The sequence below is a fragment of the Phalaenopsis equestris genome, unplaced genomic scaffold, assembly GCF_001263595.1.
Source record: "Phalaenopsis equestris unplaced genomic scaffold, ASM126359v1 Scaffold000078, whole genome shotgun sequence".
Classification (NCBI taxonomy): domain Eukaryota; kingdom Viridiplantae; phylum Streptophyta; class Magnoliopsida; order Asparagales; family Orchidaceae; genus Phalaenopsis; species Phalaenopsis equestris.
In genome coordinates this window covers 679,086-698,938 of record NW_018164520.1, presented here as the reverse complement: position 1 = coordinate 698,938, position 19,853 = coordinate 679,086, and the positions used below count along the sequence as shown (strand labels likewise).

General features: G+C 37.6%; 1 protein-coding gene across 1 annotated transcript in view; it reads right to left on the bottom strand.

The window, feature by feature from the left end:
* Positions 1–20: 20 nt before the first annotated feature.
* LOC110019771 (protein FORGETTER 1) overlaps positions 21–19,853 on the bottom strand; it is a gene marked incomplete at its 5' end in the record, with an annotated part of 138,145 nt that continues 118,312 nt past the window's right edge. Inside the window, 5 exon segments of the mRNA XM_020717591.1 lie at positions 21–129; positions 802–913; positions 2,724–2,852; positions 16,762–16,864; positions 16,957–17,010. Of these exon segments, the coding sequence (XP_020573250.1) occupies positions 98–129; positions 802–913; positions 2,724–2,852; positions 16,762–16,864; positions 16,957–17,010 (430 nt within the window).

The following is a 19,853-nucleotide window of genomic DNA, read 5'->3' as shown; positions in this document are numbered from 1 at the left end:
TATATATATATATATATAACGATACCTTCCGTCTGCAGCTTACTGGTAAAATTAGAGCACCGGTTATCAGCTCAAGTGTGTTGTTATACTATATCAATCATTCTTCAGCATCATGAACCCAAGATAAATCTGCCACAATAAATACATTGTTAATGAAACAAAAAACACTGGATCAAATATTTTTGGGGAATTTACATACATACCATCCAATTCCTATGAATTACGTATCTAATACCTAAACATTACTTTTAACATTGTGGGTTTACCTTTAAACATATAAAGGGAGAGGGGTCGGGTAAGATCATGTTCGAGTAATTGAAGCCCTACCAAAAGAGAATAATCTATGGTTTAATTGAAGGGTAAATTATTTTTGGTGAAGCACTATGCAACTGACAGAAACCTTAATGATGAAATTAGAAATAAAATTTGACCTAAATATATTGTTATCAAGCAATAAAATTTGACAAAGAAGATGAATATTTTTTTTTTATTTTTTCTCCGATGACGGAAAAATTTAGAGAGTCTTCTTAGATGGTTTGGTCACAAACGTCGACCATCTGATGATATGATTAGGAGAGTAGATGCTTTAGATTCGACTTACATGAAGAAAGGCAAAGGTAGATCTAGGAAGACTTGGGCTTATTGTATAAGAAATAAATTTAATTTATTTGGATTAAATGAAAATATGACACTAAATAGGAGGCAATGGAGAAAAAAAGATTCACATAGCCAATCCCACTTAGTGGGATTAAAGCTTTGTTGTTGTTGATGTAGTATTTTTTTTCCCATTTTTTTACATACCTTCGAGTACAGATTCAACAGCTGCATTCGGAATTAGAAGCCCCACAATGCGCCGTTTATCATCTGTTGTCTCCAAACGAACAATACGAACACGTTTATGACTTTGCCGAGTCTGTCGAGACCAATATTATTACATCAATGAAATTATATTACATAGAGAACATGCAAAAAAAAAAAAAAAAGAGAAAAGTATGTTAGCCTTGCCAACAAAAAAAAAAAAAAAAAAAAAAGAAAATTGAAAAGCAAAAATAATATTTACAGTAAAGAAAATGCCCAACTTTCTCTTCATGCAAAAAGACACGGCACAGACGCATACCAAACATTTAGGTTTGAAGGAATTATATGCGAATTAAACACATCTTAACAGCACAAAATATAGAAAATCCAAACATTAAAAATAACTTCTGAAGAACATGCGAGTTTCATCCCACTAGATTAGAAATAAAGGTTATTAAGAGCATCTTGTGGTTTGGTGTGATAACAATGAAATAACAATGAAATAGTGCTTGATAAAATCATTCAAAATTCTGATGAATTCGTTGTTGTCATCCAACGTTATCATCCTCAACAAGCATCATTAGCCTAATCTTAATTCTTAAGTACTTGGGGCGTTCAGATTTATAAATCTCCATCTTCCATGTAGTCCCATTATGCATTGCATGAGGCATTCAAATTTGTTCTATGCGATTGCTTTACGCAAATTCATAAAATTATATTGCAAATACACCTCAAGTTAGGAAGATTTCCATACAGACCACTCAATTCTTATGTATTTACATATCCATCTAAACTTCAATTATTACATGTCACCTTACCCATGTATAAAAATGTGTATTTAGCTATTTGAAATTTAAAATGGTAGTACTAACCCAAACCACATTAGGAAACATAGCTATTATTACGGGAAGCAAATAGGTGATTATAATTAAACACACTTAAAAGTGAAATACAACACGAACAACACACAAACTCATGTTCGGGTGGACCCCGGGCGGTGATAGTGGTGTGGTTAGAGGGCCTAGCATGGTAGCGGCAAGGTAGAGAAGGGGTTTGCGGGTTGTGGATGAGAAGTGACAGCGATTATGCGTGGCTGGAACAGCAGGGCAGCAAGGAGCGACACCCCAAACAACAGCAGTTGGCTGTTTGGAGAGGCTGGACAATGGCAGCAAGCTGAAATGAGGGAAACAACAGTCCGTGTGGCTGGAACAGCAGAAAAAAATCCGGATGGAGGTGACAAAGAGCAGGAATTGATGGCGGTACCGGTGGTGAAGGCGTGGGAATGTGAAACAGTCCAAGGAGGGCTGTCAATGGGCTGCGGCAGCGAGAAAGATGGCTGGACCACGAAAAACTGCAAGAAGATAACAACAATATTGTTGTCGGGGCGGCTGCAGCGAGGAGGAAGTTGCAGGGGTGCAAAAAGGTGTAGGGAGGATATAAAAAGAGACGTCGACGGCTGTCCAGATACAAAACACACAAAAAACTAATCTTAAAACATAAAAAATTCAAATATATAATAATAGGATAAGGAGTGGCCAAGTGGGCCGATAGACTGTTTGACTGTGAAAAAACTTGGACGAGTTCTGTCCCGGTGAGAAAACGACGACTGCATGATCCAGCTCTTGTATGTAGGATGCGGAGAGGGAGGGGGGGGGGGGGGGGGGGGGGGGTGTTCTTGACAGTTCCCGTGCCATATCTTTTGACATGATATGTAAAATTTGGGTGGTATAAATGTAAGAAATAAATTTAGGTGTTAGAAATGTAAATACATAGGAATTGAGTGATATGTATGTAAATGCCACCCTTGAGTTCTCTCTACATGAATAAATGGAACTTTAAAGATCATAGAAAATTTGAAAAAAACCAAGAAATAAATGCATCAATGAAAATAAATGAAACCAGGAGCCAAGTATAGGGGGGCATACTTGCTTAGCTAGCGCCTTTTCTATTGTGCCCCAAACCGGAAGAATGAGCCCACCTAAAATATTGATTTCTTGTTGCCTTCTTCCAACAGTACAGTAGCTTCCAAGCTTGCATTTGGGTCCATGCATGCACTGAAAAAGGAGCAGGTCACTATTAATACCAAAAAGGAAAATTTACATACATACAACTCAATTCTTATGTATTTACATATTTAACATCCAAACTTGAATCTGACATACATACCACCATACCTATGCAAGAAAAGGTGTATTTCACTTTTTAAAATTTAAAATGGAGATATTTTTTTGTGATATAAAAGATTTGGGTGGTATAAATGTAAAAAGCAAAATTTAGACTTTAGATATGTAAATACATAGGAATTGGGTGGTATGTATGCAAATGCCCGTCAAAAATAAAGCATGCATAGTGTAGCACACCATGATAACAGATTCATCCATGATGAATCATCACAATACAGAAAATAAACAGCTGTTTGCTTTTTTTTCTTTTGTGGGCATCACTGGTATTAATTGGTTGCAAACCAAAAATATATGAGCTTAAAGCTTATATCCCTAATGCAATCCAAATAAAATTAGAAAATACTTGGCCGATCTTTTTTTGTTCGATCACAAGTAACAACTCAAGTATACATATCTTTAAAGACTTGAATAATGATTAAAAACACACATGAATTTCATTGAACTTTACATACGTACATATATAACAAGAAGTCGATTAATGACGACACCATTCATATATAAAATTGCATTAATGATGGCATTTATCACATTAAAACATTTTTTGCTCCTATTTTCCAAAGCATATTGATGAGCGGGCTAGGCGGAAACCTAGACCGATTCGTTCCAGGTTGAGGGACGACCCGCTCTCTCTAGGCCTAGAATTGTCGACTAATTGAAGTGGAACCCACTCATAATAGCAATGGGTATATTGTTTTTTACGGATTTGAGTTTGTAGAGTAGCCAACTCTTCATTTTCCTTTCTAGGGCTATATTCTATAAGTTCAACTGATATTCAAGCTGTATCCTGGTCTTCAGATGGTGTTTATCTTTCCTATACCTTTCTCCCATCTTTTCCCGCATCACTCCCACATCCCCTTTATCATTTGCCTGCTGCCGCTACCTAGAAGCAAGTAACTTGCTGTTTTCTACGTCTAAGCTGCAGCCACCGCCCTGACACAACAATCGTCTTGCTGTCCTCTCCTTCCTCCTTGCTGGCACCACCCAAAACAACCTTCCTACGGTTCTACCCGCTTGCCCCCTTGCTGCCGCCACGCCGAACTGCCAGCCTCGTGGCTATTTTGACAAACGTCCTTGTTGCTGCTACCTTGGATAACCTTCTGTAGTTGTTCCTACTGCTTGATTGCTGTCCGGACTCCTGGAAATAGTTGTCGCTATTTTGAGCTTGCTAGTTGCCTCCTCGTGACCACTCTTGAGTGGTCCAAACCATAATTGGAACCACTTACACACTATTCTCTAATAATTCTTATTATTATTTGCTTTTAATTTGTTGTATTTTGAATTTCTAACTTCTATAAAATTACTAGTAATTGCGTTGTATTTCTCCTCACCTTATTTCATACCCCGATTATCGTATCATTTGATATCAGAACTTGCCCAACCCTAGTTTCGTCTTAGGATGACCTAAACCTTTCAAACCATAGCCAAATCTTCACTTAACCCTAATCCCTCCTTGCTGATTTTCAAAATCAACCACCCTAATTTTTTTTTGGCATCTTAAATCAAATCCATGCACCCTTTTTCTCCTAACAAACCTAAAGCCTAGCCATGCCACCGAGGAGATGAGTGCGGAAAGCTGATCGAGTAGTTACCATAGAAGTGATGCGGCAGGAAATTCACCGACTTCAGTAAAGACTTGCTGAAATTGAGAAAGGGATCCATGGAGAGATCACCATCGATCGTGATAGTGAGATTTGATGAGAAAAGAGGGAGGAAAATCTGAATCCCTTCCATATGAATGATTCCGATGAAGAGGAAGATAAGCCATAGGGCTTTGAAATTTAACATCAGAGAAAGCTGAGAGATGGAGTAACTTTTGGATGCCATGGGAGACATGGAGGTGAAGGTTAGACTTATCAGATTTCAAGAGGATGAATTCAAACGACTTCATTGAGTGGTTGCAAACCGTCGAGAGGATTTTTGAGTAAAAGGAGATACTAGTTGATAGGAGGGTGAAACTTGCTGCCATAAAGCCGAGTGCCTCTTTATGGTGACAAAATCTAAAAAGAGAGAAAAAGAGAAGTTAGGAACAAGAACCCTATTTGGGAGAAGATGAAAAAGAAAATGCAGAGTATCTACCCCACACTACCGCCAGAACATATTCTCGAGGCTACATAACTTACATCAAGGGAGGGAAATTGTCAATAGAGAAGTTCACAACAGAGTTTGAGTAGCTCTATGCTGAAATATGAGCTGAGAGAGCCAGAGGAGAACAACGTAGCTAGGTATTTGGGTAAGCTAAAGTTAGCCATCAGCCATGTCGTTCGACTACAACCTCACTAGTCATTGAGTGTTGTTCAGATATCAGTAACATCAGAAGAAAATCAAGATCACGCCTTCATTTAGACAGTCAGTCATAGTAGGAGGAGCCACCAATACACCTAAGGAAGGTGTGAAAACTGTCTAGAAAGATGATAGAGTTAATCATAATGGGAAGAAGCCCGAGAGAAATAGTACACCCAACACAATCTTGCAATGAACTGTTTTAGATGTTATTGGTTTAGATACATCGCCTCTAGTTGCCATTCTACCAAAGTTGTCTCTTTTACTAATCAGAGAGTACAAGTGGACATTGGTACAAGAGACATATAAGATAGTGATGAGTATCATGAGTACTAGCTTCCAACTAATGAGAGCGAGATGCTTGTGAATTGACAAGAAGTTTAGATTGAAGCTATGAGAGAGCAACAGTGGCTTCGCCACATCTTTTATACCTGTTGAATTGTGAAGGGAAATTTGTGCAGCCTTATTATCGATGGAGATAGTTGTGAGAATATTGGTGTCAAAACTGATGGACAAATTAAGTCTCACTACTCAGGGACATTTCGAACAATATTCCAACTTGGTTGAAGAAGGTTAACATGGTTAACATTGACAAGAGATTTCTCATAGAGTTTTCTATTGATGATCCGTTGCATGACTAGGTATGGTGTGATTTTGTTGTACCCAATCACGACTGTCACAATCTGTTGGGGAGAAAGTGATAGTTTGATTACAAGGCAACATGATGGATTCAAGAAAACTTATTTATCAAGGAAAACACATAGTTCTCCTATCTTTTGCGGAGCCCAAGGTTATACGTGCTCTTACCATGAGAAAGAAACCAGTAGGATCAATTTAAGCGATGTTAGAGGATAGTGAGACAGAGAGCCGATATCAAACACAAGACAACCGCTACGGAGAGAGTTCAAGATGCCCTGTCAGACAAATTATTGTTAAGGCTACCACCATTAGGGGAGGTTCAACTTGTCTTCACTTCAGAGAAGAATGAGCCAGCCTTGAACTACTTTTGGAGGACTTTGCAGAGTACGTTTGACACAAAGTTTTAGTTCAACAATTTACCAACATATGGTTGGACAGATAAAGATGGTTACCCGCACTTCAAAAAATCTTGTCATGTACTTTGTAGGACAGAGCATCCGACATTGGGATTCTGGTACTTCTAGAGACAGTCGAAGATCCTCCAATCCCGAGAGGTTACGACAGCTCCGCCACCTTCAACGTTGTCAGCCTAACACCATATCATAAGAAGTTAAAAGCTTCGACAGATGAGGTTGAAGCTCCACTAACCTGGGTAGACAAATGTTGGGATTGGGAGGAACTTGGACTTGTTTGCCCTAGGTTATGAGAGTGTCGGTCAGCCCTCTCTAGGCTTAAGGTTATGAGGCCCACTAATAATAGTAGCATGTCTTGAGTTTGTAGAGCCACCGACTCTTCTTTTCCCTTTTTTGGATTATATCTTACTGTTCCAAGTGGTGCACCGACCGTATCTCGGTCTTCAGGTGGTATTATCTTTCTTATACCTTTCTACCTTCCTTTCCTGCATCACTCACACATCCCTTCATCGTTTGCATGCTGCTGTCGCCTAGAAAACATAAAACTTGATAATTTCTGCATCGACCTTCAGCCACAGCCCAAGGACAGCAGCTGCCTTGCTGTCCTCACCTTCCTCACCGCTGCCACCCATAACAGCCTTCCTACGGCTGTACATGCTTGCCCCCTTGCTGCCATGACCCCAAACTGCTAGCCCCACAGCTGCTCTGGGCCACATCCTTGCTGTTGCTGCACCAAACAACCCTCCCACAATTGTTCCTGCTGCTTGCTTGCTTTCCGGTCTCCCGGAAACAACTGTCATGATGTTTCCAGCTTGCTAGTCGTCTCCTTGCCACCACCCGAAAGTCCAAACCCTAATTGGCACTACCTACACCCTATTCCCTAATATTTTGTATTTTATTTGTTTTTATTTTGTTGTATTTTCAATTTCTAGCTTCCATAAATTTCAGTCTCTTTGCCACCACCCCGAAGGTCTAAACCCTAACTGGCACTACCTACCCTATTCTCTCATACTTTTTATTGTTATTTGCTTTCAGTTTGTTATATTTTCAATTTCTGGCTTCTATAAAATTACTAGTGATTGTCTTGTGCTTCTTCTCACCTTATCTCCATACTGATTCCAATATCACGCTTTTTTTTAAAAGCCCAAAGGCTAATATATTAAATAGAAAGTAGGATACAAATATATTGTGTAGGAGGGCCTAAACATGACACCCTGCCCACACGATAACCACCACATCAAATAGTTCCAAAAAGAGAAAATACAAAAAAAATACATGAGACCTAAAAAAAAACAAAAAAATGTAAGAAAAATGGAGCATCACGTTGCTAGAGAGCGACCCAATTTTGCCTTCTCTGGCTCTAGTTCTAGGGAAGGATCCAGCTACTAAATTGGTAAGATGAGTGCCATTTCCAGTAATAACCAATATATCATCCAATTAATTCTTGAGCTCGAGTTGGCTTTCGTTTTTCTTTTTTCTCCTGGAATAGACCTGTCATTCCTCATTCAAAGATTGACTCACCTAATCAGTGGAATGGTCTAAAGTGTATCAGACATGTGTAGGTTGTTGAAAATTAGAAGCAACTACTTGTTGTACCAGCTGATCTTTTATCGGTTCGAAGGAGCACTCTCGTGTGTCTTGGCATGTAAGTGGGTCTTCTTTAATAACAGTGAGTGGTATCAACACATTTGGATTTGTACCTATAGCATGGTGTTCTTCATCTGAAACTGCAGTGTTGGCAAGAGGATCAGGTTGCACATTCTCAACAAGGATGATAGGTGGCTGATCTTTAGAGATATTCGACCTTAGATGAGTATGCAAGCGATAATAAATAGTAGAACTGTGGCCAAACATACTACAGTGAGAACAATAAGAAGGGTGTGGTTCTATTTCAACCTTTTGCCAATGCCTGTTGTGAGTGGGGTCAATCCATACCTCATCCAGAGCTGGTTGAGTGATATATCTTTCACACTAACTGCAGAGGATCTGGTGACAGCAAGAGCAGAACTATCAACCTTGAGAGACTTACCGTAAGCAGTTGCTAAAGAGTAGAAAATTTCCATGTTAAACATATATAATTTTAACCCCAGAAACTTTATCCAAACATGAATGATAGCGAACTTCGCTTTTGGATCAAAATCGACAATCCACTTCAGAATTTTCATAAAACGGTTATCGATTTTGATAACTTTTCGAGAAAAAATGCAAGTGTAATCGACATCGTGAGATAACTGAATAAGTATATGTCAACCGCCAAGTAAACCAATATTCCAACTGCCCAATAGCTTCATAACATCAAACTCTTTTCGAAGGATCTCCAGTTTTGGGTGACCATACAAAAATTTCACCAGTAGAGAAAAACGCCAAGAGGACGCGAGAGTACTGGTTTCATCCTTAGTGAGAATAAGAGCAGACTTCCCATTTTTTTCTAAATTTTTTAATGAAAGTGTGATCACAACCACTTTCAAGAGCGCCGTGAAAAGATTGAGGAACAATGCAGAACTTGTCAATATGAAAACCAGGCTCTGAACCTGAAAGAGGAGCATGAGTATGAATAGGAAAGTCGCTGGCAAGTGCATTGACATAGGAACGCATTGTCGAGGCCATAGCAGATCCCGTAGTTGTCGACGTCTCCTGCTGAAATCCCGTAGCAGTCGGCGTCTCCTACTAAGAGGTCGAGCGTCGGAACGAAGGAACAAAACAGTCAGCGTCTTCTGTTGAGAGCGTTGAGAAGAAGTTAACGTTGGAACGAAACGGACGTCGGGACGACCCAGTCGTGTCGTGCGAATGAGACGCAGACGAGGGCCGTCGGCACGTCGGGAAGAAGCAGAGGATGAGGAGCGAGAATCGTAACAGGCCTTCTCTTTTGAGCGACAGAATCAAATGCAACGAAAATCACCATTGGAAACCCTACCAAACTCTCAACCGCCGCCGACATCATGCGATGAGCTACTAAATTGGTAAGATGAGTGTCATTGCCAGTAGTAACCTGATTCCAATACCACATATATAAGCATACAAATTGGTATTAAATTTTCTATGATTCATAGATAGTGCATAAGGATTGAGGAAAGTGGTTTGGAAATTGTAGGTTAATAACAAAGAGCAAAAAATTGAGAGATGAATAGAATTTGGATAAGAAACAAGGTGAAAGCTACTGTCTCATGGGAAAAACAAAGAGGAAATGTAGTTGACACAAGGTAGGAGGGGTAAGGACGTTGAGAGGTATCTATCACTGATTTCGGGTAAGTTACAAACACACCACTTAAAAGAGGAAAATGCCACAACACTCAAAAAAGGATAAAAGATAGAGAAAACAATCTCTAATAGTATAAAATCTCACAAAAAATTTCAAACCATATTGTTAAACAACATATTTATAAGTTCAAAATAAAAAATAACATTAATAATACTTCTAATTAAGGTAAATAGGGGCCCATGAGGCTTGGGATTCTTGAACCAGCCCCAAGAAAGAGCCAAGCACGTTTGCTCTCGCGTATCAAGTTCATCTGGGATGTACATTGCCCACATCATTCCCTGGGCGTTCTTCTTGGCAATCTCCCTTCTAAACTGATCATGTAAAGTGAATCTCTTTGAGTCGGGCCGCTATATTAGTACTAAAGTCAATAACTGAAAATACTAATAAGAAATCCTTGGTGTGAAAGGATTGAATTGATGGTGGACGAGTGTAAATAAATTCAACCTAAGAGGATCAAGTTCCACTACCAGATGTTCCTGCCCACAAAGCACCTTAGATGATTTTTCAAGCTTTGATTCACCATCTCTATTTTTATATCAGTTTTGGAATAAGCTACTTTAGCTAAATTAGAGTTTCATACCTCTTTACCCCGTAAAGCCCTCCCAAAATCACATAGAAAATTTACATCCCTATCTGAAGTGATGATAGAGAGCACACCATGAAGACATAGTATCTCCTTAAAATATCTGTTTGCAGTATGAGATGATCATTGTCTTGTGGCAAGGTACAAAGTGTGCCAAATTGGAGAAGCAATGTACCACTACTAAATTCACAATAAAATTCACACATTCACACATTCACAATAAAATTCACACATTCACACATATAAAATTCACACATTCACACAATAAAATTCACACATTCACACATTCACAATAAAATTCACACATTCACACAAGATAAGTTTGGAGTAGATAGGTTGCATAGACCGTATTATACCATTGGGTCTTATTAAATGGCATACCCTATACTATCTAACATCCCTCACCACATTTTATACTAATCTAGGCTAATACTTCATTAATAAAAAAGCCATTTTTGTGCCAGAATATCCTACAATTCATTCATTATGATACTACAAAATATTCTCTCTGAGTAAACTCTAGAAATGCACAACTTGTTCTAAAAGAACAAATAACCATTAAACTTATGATATTAGTTGTAGGGTCTCTCCTAATAATGTATCCAAATATCTTGAAAGCCATTATTTGTGGCATACATATCTTTCAATACTTCAAAGCTAACTAACTTGGACTGCACTGTACCAAGCAATGGGTGATGGCGAATCATGGCATCAATGACCTTATTCAAGCTTGAGACCTTGTGCTTCAGCACAAAATAAAAAGAAGATAGAAGCTGTACACAAAAGACATATTAACCCTTAAGCTTATTCTAGTTGTTCAAGAATTTCAAAGTTTTATGATCACCGTATAGGGTAAACTCATTAGCCAAAAAATAATAGCTCCAATGGCTAATAACTCTCATTATGCTGTAGAAACATAGGTATTGGCCCACAAATAGTAGCTCCAATGGCTGATAACTCTCATTATGCTGTAGAACTCCTTAAAATAGATAACATATTTCGTGCCTCGAGTCACTTACCTTCTCACTAAAGAAGGGAGGAGGTGTCCACCCTAACATAGCATAGCTCCAATCCCCACATTAGAAGCATCAAACTCAACCTCAAACACCTAATTAAAACTTGGAAGAACTAGAATAGAGGCTTGAGTAATATGTTTCTTCAAAGCATCAATATTTGCCTGGGCTTCCTTTGATCATGAAATCCTATCTGTCTTGAGAAGCTCTGTTAGAGACGATGTAAAAGAACTAGTTTCTTGATGAACCTCCTATTGAACGAAGTCAATTCATGAAGTTTGTGCAACTAGATAAAAGACAGTGGACTTGACCAATTCACTATAACTTGTATCATAATAGGGTACATCTCAATGCAATCTCCTAAAATAAAATATTCAAAGAAATGTCTGTGGCGTCAGAAAATGACATTTTTTAATGACCATATATGTATTATGTCAGAAGAACTCCAAAAATTAATCATAATTGCTGTAAATGCTCCTCAAAATAGGTTGTAAATGCTCCTCAAAATATTGTCAAAGTACATGACCACAAATTCTCAAATAAAAGTTTGAAAAATTTTGCTCATAAGCCGTAAAAAGGTGCTTAGGGTATTGGATGGGCCAAAAGGAATGATTGTTCACACATACAGTTCATTCCACATTTGGAAGGCAACCTTTACTCATCCCTATGTCTCGTCTAAATCTTATGATAACCACTGTATAAAGCAATCTTGAAAATGATGATGGCTCCGTGCAAAAAATCTAAAAAATCATCTAGTTGGAGGATGGGAACTTGTAATTGACGGTGATTTCGTTCATAGTTCAACTATCAATGCACATATGCCATGATCCATTCTTCTTAGGTGCAATTAAAGCTGGTATCATACACTAACTACACTGGTAACATCCTATAAGTTGTTTGGTTGAGGAGCATCAATCCTGAGATGACATCTATGGAATGCACAATATCTCGTAAGTTGATAGTCCATATCATAGTCTGTCATCGGAACATCCTAAAACTCTTCTTACAAAGGTTGTTTTCCATATTGCTTTCCTCTAATGTCACCAATGCCAGTCTCACTGGTCCTTACAAAATATAGTGTGAGGCACTAAAACTCCCATCTAGGCCCGTGCAATCATCACTATTGATTCCTTCAAAAACAAAAGAATGATATGCTTTTTTCCATCCTAGGTAATGAGTAGGTATTTTTATGATCACATGAAGTGTACCTCCATCATATTGTTACGATTGACCTAATTGAATGTGACATGCATTCACATATATGATGTCACATCACATTTGCTCCTATAGCTCATCTCAAATAAAAAAAACTCCACCAGACACCTCTTAACACTAATGATCTCATTCTTTTTTCAACTAAGTCATCAAATAGAATTAGGAGTGCTTCTAGATATTGAAGCTCAACTTTTCTATCGAGTGCTTCTAGATATTGATACTCAACTTTTCTATCATATAAGTAGACACCACATTCTTATTACTGCCTCTATTTATAATGAGGCTACACACATTCCCCTTAATAGCACAATGGGCAAACAAGATGTTATGCCTAAGTCATTGCTTCTTTATTTTAGGCTCAATTTGAAGAACTTGTCGAACAACAAACATCTCACAATCTGCAGGAATCTAGTTCTCATATTTATTCTTCTCATTTTAAAGTTCTCCATTATCTATTACTTCCACTATGCCATGCTCAGAGAAAGAAATTACTCCTTTTTGGGCAGCTGGATGCAGACACTTAAGACACTTTTTTGGGGTTACTAAATGTCACATCACATTTGCTCCTATAGCTCATCTCAAATAGAAAACTCCACCAGGCACGTCTTAACACTAATGATCTCATTCTTTTTTCAACTAAGTCAACAAATAGACTTAGGAGTGCTTCTAGATATTGAAGCTCAACTTTTCTATCATATAAGTAGACACCACATTCTTATTACTGTCTCTATTTATAATGAGGCTGCACACATTCCCCTTAATAGCACAGTGGGAAAACAAGATGTTATGCCTAAGTCATCGCTTCTTTATTTTAGGCTCAATTTGAAGAACTTGTCGAACAACAAACATCTCACAATCTGCAGGAAGCTAGTTCTCATCTTAAAGTTCTCCATTATCTATTACTTCCACTATGCCATGCTCAAAGAAAGAAATTACTCCTTTTTGGTCAGCTGGATGTAGACACTTAAGACACTTTCTTGGGGTTACTAATCTAATTAGTCATTGCTCCTTATGCCGACTTATCCTCATAGGCATATTATAGCACTCTAGTTCACATACTTTTGCAGCCTGACATGATGATCACATCCTATTTGAAGGATGAAGCGGATCTTTTGCTACTATGCTGCTTTTCAACATTTAAGGATAAAATTTGTACATCCTGCACGGTACAATAGGACTGTAACTACACATTGCCAATAAAAGGTATCCAATATTCAAGGTATCATCATATGGTATTACTCTCTGACTTCACCAACTCATATTTCAATATGAGTTGCTCAAGCTGAACGATGTCTTCTCAGCAGATAAGCCCTTAAACGTAAATGATAATCCTCAAAACGACATTCTATCTTTCATGTGCTGGGAGATATTTGCGATGCATCGACTTCATCATAGATCAGGTCATGATTTTGTTATTTACTTCAAGATGATGTAGATGCTTCTAATTTTGCCTCCATAAGAAAGTATTGTTATTGAGTTTGATAATACCAATTTAAATATTATGTCCCATGAAATGACTTTGGACTCAAATATTTGTTCCACAAATTGGAGTCACTCCATAAATTCATTCAGATCCATACGACCATCAAAATCCGATAAACTAATCTTTATTTCAAAGTCACTCCTTTCCTCTGCACTCAATGCCAATGTGTGAGGGATAGGCTTTTCGTCACCTGAGACCTCTTGGTGGAAGCTATTTTCATCTTTTCCATCAAATTGATCATTGTTGTTATTATGTGTGAGTTCCCTATGTTGACTATTTTAAAATCAGCTAACCTACGCTGTAGTTAAAGTATTTCTCATTACATATCATGATAAGCTCTTGGATACCTCTTGAGAATTTCTCTTTGGCCGCAAAGTGGATCTCCTCCAAGTATAATAAAAGTGGGAATTTAGGGTTAGCTGAATGTGAGAGGAGGTTGGGTATTTGTGTAGGTAGATAAATTAGGTTATATAGGTTAGGGTTTGTAATTCCAGAATAAAATTAGGGTCTAGATGACTATGATACTAAATAATAACGATATAAGATTTCTAGATGGTGAAATGTAGATGATGCAAAGTAGGAGGGTTACGGATGTTGAGCGGGATCTCTCACCAATTCCAAATCAAGCTACATGCGCATAACTTGAAGGAGGAAGAGGCTACAACACTCAAATAATTAGAAAATCAAAGAAAACAATCTCCAAAAGCATAAATTCTCACAAGTCCAAAACAAATTCTAAAATAATAATTTTACAATTCCAAAGAAAAAATAACCTTAATACTAATTTTAATTAAGATAATAATATCCCAAGGGAGCTGACCAACTTTGGGAGCTATAATTCTTGAACCGACCTTGGGACAAAATTGAACAACCTAGTTCTTGTATATTGTGTCCCTCTCAGACGAACGATGTCCATGTCAAGGCATAATTATACATTTGCCAAATGCCAAGGATCCTGCTCATAATGAAAGTAATCTAAGTGTTACAACGTTACAAACAAATAAAATTAATAGATAGGAAGCAAACCGTTTTAAATTAAGCAAACTGTTTTGAATTAATAGGAAATAAATTTAAATATTATTTGAATACAAATCTTTAGATAAAATGATAAATATCTAATCAGTCGTATCTTTGATGTCAAACATAAATCTAAATTACACAATTGTTCTCAACCAAGATGTAAGAATAACTCTTCTTTGATGAGTATGCTAGAGAATGGGAGAGATGCATGATAGCGTATCATGCGTCACCTAAAAGTCATTTGATGATGGTTGAGCTCTCTATAGAACAAAACAATGCTACTCGCAGAAACACCTAGTATAAAATATCATTCGATAAAATTCCAATCATACATCTAAGAGTGGGTTGGTTGGGAGACAATGTCAGAACTAAAACTAATAATCACAGAGAGATACTATCTAAGAAGCTTTAAGGCTCAAAAGCACCTATATACGATTTTAAATATTCAATTTTAAAAGTGAGACAAATGTTCATGTTAGCAGTGAAATCAATAATAAATGCATTAGCTCAAAATTTCTAAGTAATTTGAATAGGCCTACTTCTCTAGCGTAGAGTATCTTAAATATTTTTACAATAAGTATATAAGATAAAAACTATATAATTATATTCATTATATTATCATTAATACATACGAACATCATGTTTCATTTTGCAAATCATTTCATATTTTAATAATAGAAAGCAATTTATACACACTCTAAACAAATAGTGCAAATTTTATACTTTTCATTTTGCAAATCATTTCATATTTTAATAATAGAAAGCAATTTATACACACTCTAAACAAATAGTGCAGCAGAATTAGGGTATGCATGCATGAGCAATGATTTGAGAATTAGGGTATTTCGAGGCTTCTATTGTTACCAATAAAAATCTCAGTTTTCTAAATCAATAGAGTACAGGAAATATTTATCTAAGTAACTCTTAAGAGTAGAAGAGCGATAACTCTTTGAATCTGGGTTGAAAAAAAGTAGTGGCTTTGATAAAGAGAAAGTTTGGATCTAGACTAGTAATGGAGGTTATAGGAAAAATAGATAATGAAGGATGAAAATCCAGATTAGGAAGAAAAAATCAAAGGGTTAATTCCTCTAAAATCAGTGAAGAGGGGCAGAGAGAGAAACTAGGAGTAAAAGTATATCTTAGATTCAGTGGATGGAGATTAAATTTTGAATCTTGGTATGAAAATGCTCTGATACCTTGTGAAGAAAAAAAGATAGTTTTTGTAATAATACATTCGAGTATTTTTAAAATGGGAAAAAAGTCTTAATCAAATCAGGATATTCCATATTTATAGCTACCGACAATGAAAAGATAATATACACTTATTTATAAATTTTCAATAAAATTAAAAGAGAATATATCCTTAATTATAAATTTTCAATCAGGATTCAATCCTTACAACCACTCCTAATCAAATAAGGACGGAATTGCTATTTTAAGGTTGGTGGGCCTATATCATTCCTGATCATGTCTTTACTTTTAAAATACAACCAATACAAATCATTTTAGCATTTCTCTGAAGAAAACTGAGCATCTGGCGGCTAAGCATTCAGGATAAATATTCGTATGAACTTGTTTTCTTCATATATATTTCAGAATGTGTGCTCAATAATATGCTAGTAACTACGAACATAATACTAATGCATTTACATTAGTAAGCATCCAAGCTACATTTGTCAAAGAATATAGTGAATTTGAGTTAAAAAAATGACAATGCTCATGCACCTTGATCGAATGGACAGACTCACATCTTGTATTTAAATGGGCACATATCTTTAATAGTTGAGATAAAAAATGCAGAAGGATAGCATAAGTCAAAGTAAAGTAAAGTAAGATTTTACAGCATGGCATTCTATAAATCTTCAAGCCACTTACCTGTTGAGATGAGACTCCATATTCTTCTACCCAACCTTTATTGGCCTTTTCGATTGAAGAAACCTTTCTATACTTGCTTTTTAGCTCAGCTAGAGGCATTTCCCTAGTGGGAACAGCACAAACATAATTGATTTAAGATCCACTGAATATTGAAGTAACCAGTAAATTTAAACTAACACCAACTTTATATAGTACCTTAATACTTCGCCAATAGCAGGTCTATAAATTTTGTACATCCCTGTCGAGGTACTGCACAAAAATAGATAGAACAATGTATAAACAAAAATGGCATGCTTAATAGCATGTAAGATGACATTTTGCAAGGTTGGATTATTTTGGTGTCGCAAAATAGGCTAATGCAACTCAGTAAATGAAATAAGATATCTAGTCTAATTAATAAAACAAATGGGGGTGCAGCAACATCACAGAAAAATCTATAAGATGCGCCCTATGATAATTCGAGAAAAAATCAATCCCATCTTCAAAATCAATAATTCATTTTACATGAAATAGATTAGGCTTAAGTTTAATAAGATTTTCCCTGATATTCAGAACATGATTTATTTGGATTCATTCCTATGGATGCAAACCCTCACAATTAACTATCCTTTTCGCTAATAGGAGAACATTCTCAATTAAGGATGATTTTTTAGACTCAATTTTAATGATTGTGTTTTAATAAAATTGATGGAGATTAATCAAGGGAAAGGAGGTAAACTCGATTAAGATCTCAAGATTTCATCATCCTGAAAATACTAGTTGTACTAGTCTACCAAAGCTAGCAATAATAATAGAGTGCCTACTCTAAGGTATCCTGAGCAGACCAGGGTGGACATATAAGTTCAGATTTTAGTTGATTAGTGGGCTCAAAAGTGTAGAAGTTGCCCAGGTATGGGTTTAGTTTGAGGCATACAGCCAGTGGATGGCCCTGGTTTTGATAAATGAGTACAATGGCTTTTGCGTTGAATTGAATTACTTGGTATGTGCCTTACATTTAAATTTTACTTTTAGCTGATTAGTGGGCTCATAAGCATTGGAGTTGGCCCGAGTATTGGTTTAGTGGGAGGCTTACATCTAATGGATGACCCGTGTTTTCATTAATGAGTATTATGGAGTTGAACCAAAATGATTGGTACGTGTCTTGCACATAAGTTAAACTTTAGTTGATTAGCGGGCTCATAAGCATAGAAGTTGGCCTGAGTGTGGGTTTAGTTTGAGGCTTACTAGACAGGCGCTAGACTGCCCGTTATTCTAGCCAGCCGGCTGAACTGGGCTGACAGCAGACCGGTCTGTTGAAAATAGGTCCAGAGGAATCCCGGGTCGAGCGGTCCGGGTGACTCTTGACGGGGAGAATAGCCTCCCGCACCCCTCCCCTTGCTTTTTTCATGCTTCACTTTCCTGCGAGGATATATATTGTTATTTCAGAGTTTAGGGTTTAGTTTTTATTGTGTGTTAATTTCAGATTTCTTTGTGGAGTTGTTCTCCCTATTCTAAGACTAAATTCGAGGTGGTAGAGGTGCCCCGACTGTAACCTACTCTGAGGTGATGTTATATCCTTTCCCTTTCACCTTCCCCAATCTTCCTCCTCCCCTCTCCTAGCCATCGACCTTCCCCTCCTTCATTCCTGCACCCAGCCGCCGCATACCTGCAGCCTTATCTTGCTGTCCAACCATCTTCACTCTCTCCACACACTTCCAACCACCACTCCCCACTACCACTGCCCTTGCTGTCCAGTACCTTCCAGCCACACCTCCACGTGTCACCGGTCACCTATGAACCATACTTGTTGTCCCTGCATTTCTGAAAACTCCCTTGCTTCCCTCAACATTTCTTTGCTGCCACCACCCATAACAACTATCCCAATTCACCTAGCCAACCTCCACCGTCCTTAGATACACCTTAGAGGTGTTTTCTTGTGTTTTTTTATGTTTTGTGTTGCTATTTTCCGTTGTGTTGTGTTGTAAATCACTTTCTACATTAATAAAAATTTATTTTGTGCGTTTCCGCTATTTTCCCTACTTGGTTCCGCTATCATTTGGTATCAGTGCTAGCCCAATCCTAGTCCCATCCTAGGGCTTCCTAGCATCCACCTTACCTTTCCACCAAAATTTTTCATTCCTACCCTTAAACACCCCTTCTGATTTCCCCCAAATCCTAACTCAACCAAAAATTTCCTTTCTATTCCTAGCCATACTACCTTGGAGATACATGCTCGAGCCTACCCGAGAAGAGAGATGACGGGAGCTTCGTCGCCTTCAACTAAGGCTTGCAGAGATTGAAGAATTAACACAGAAAGAAATTACCTTCGACCAAGATCTGGATAGTTGAAGGGGAGAAATAAATGAGAATCTGAATCCCTTCCATAGGGATAATTCCAACGACGAAGAAGATAGGAGGGATATTTGAATCCCTCTCAGAGAGAGACTTACACAAAGAAGATATTATTTGGAGGGCAGAGAGACTTCGACATCAAGGTAGATCTAGCAGAGTTTGAAGAAGGTATGTATCTTGAGGATTTCATCCATTGGTTACAGGCTATTGAGCTCATCTTCAATTATAAGGATGTGTCAGAGGATAAACAGGTCAAATTAATGACCATCAAGCTGAAGAAGAGTGCTTCTCTGTGGTGGGAGAACTTATAGAGACAGAAGAAAAAGAAAGACAACGATAAGATTACCAAATGGGAAAAGATGAAAAAGACATCGTAGAAGAAATACTTTCCACCCCATTACTGTCAGGATATGTTTTTGAGACTCCACCAGTTGTGGCAGAAGGATTTAGCGACCATCAAGCTAAAGAAGAGTGCTTCTCTGTGGTGGGAGAACTTACAGAGGCAGAGGAAAAAGAAAAGCGGCAATAAGATTAAAAGGTGAGAGAAGATGAAAAATGTGATGTAGAGGAAATACCTCCCACCCCATTACCGCCGGGATATGTTTTTGAGACTCCACCAATTGCAGCAGAAGGATCTATCGGTAGAGTTCATAGAGCAGTTTGATTAGTTGTAGATGAGGTGTGACCTGGTAGAGCAAGAGGAGCAGACCGTAGCAAGATATTGTGGGGGGGGGGGGGGGGGGGGATTAGGACGCGCGCAT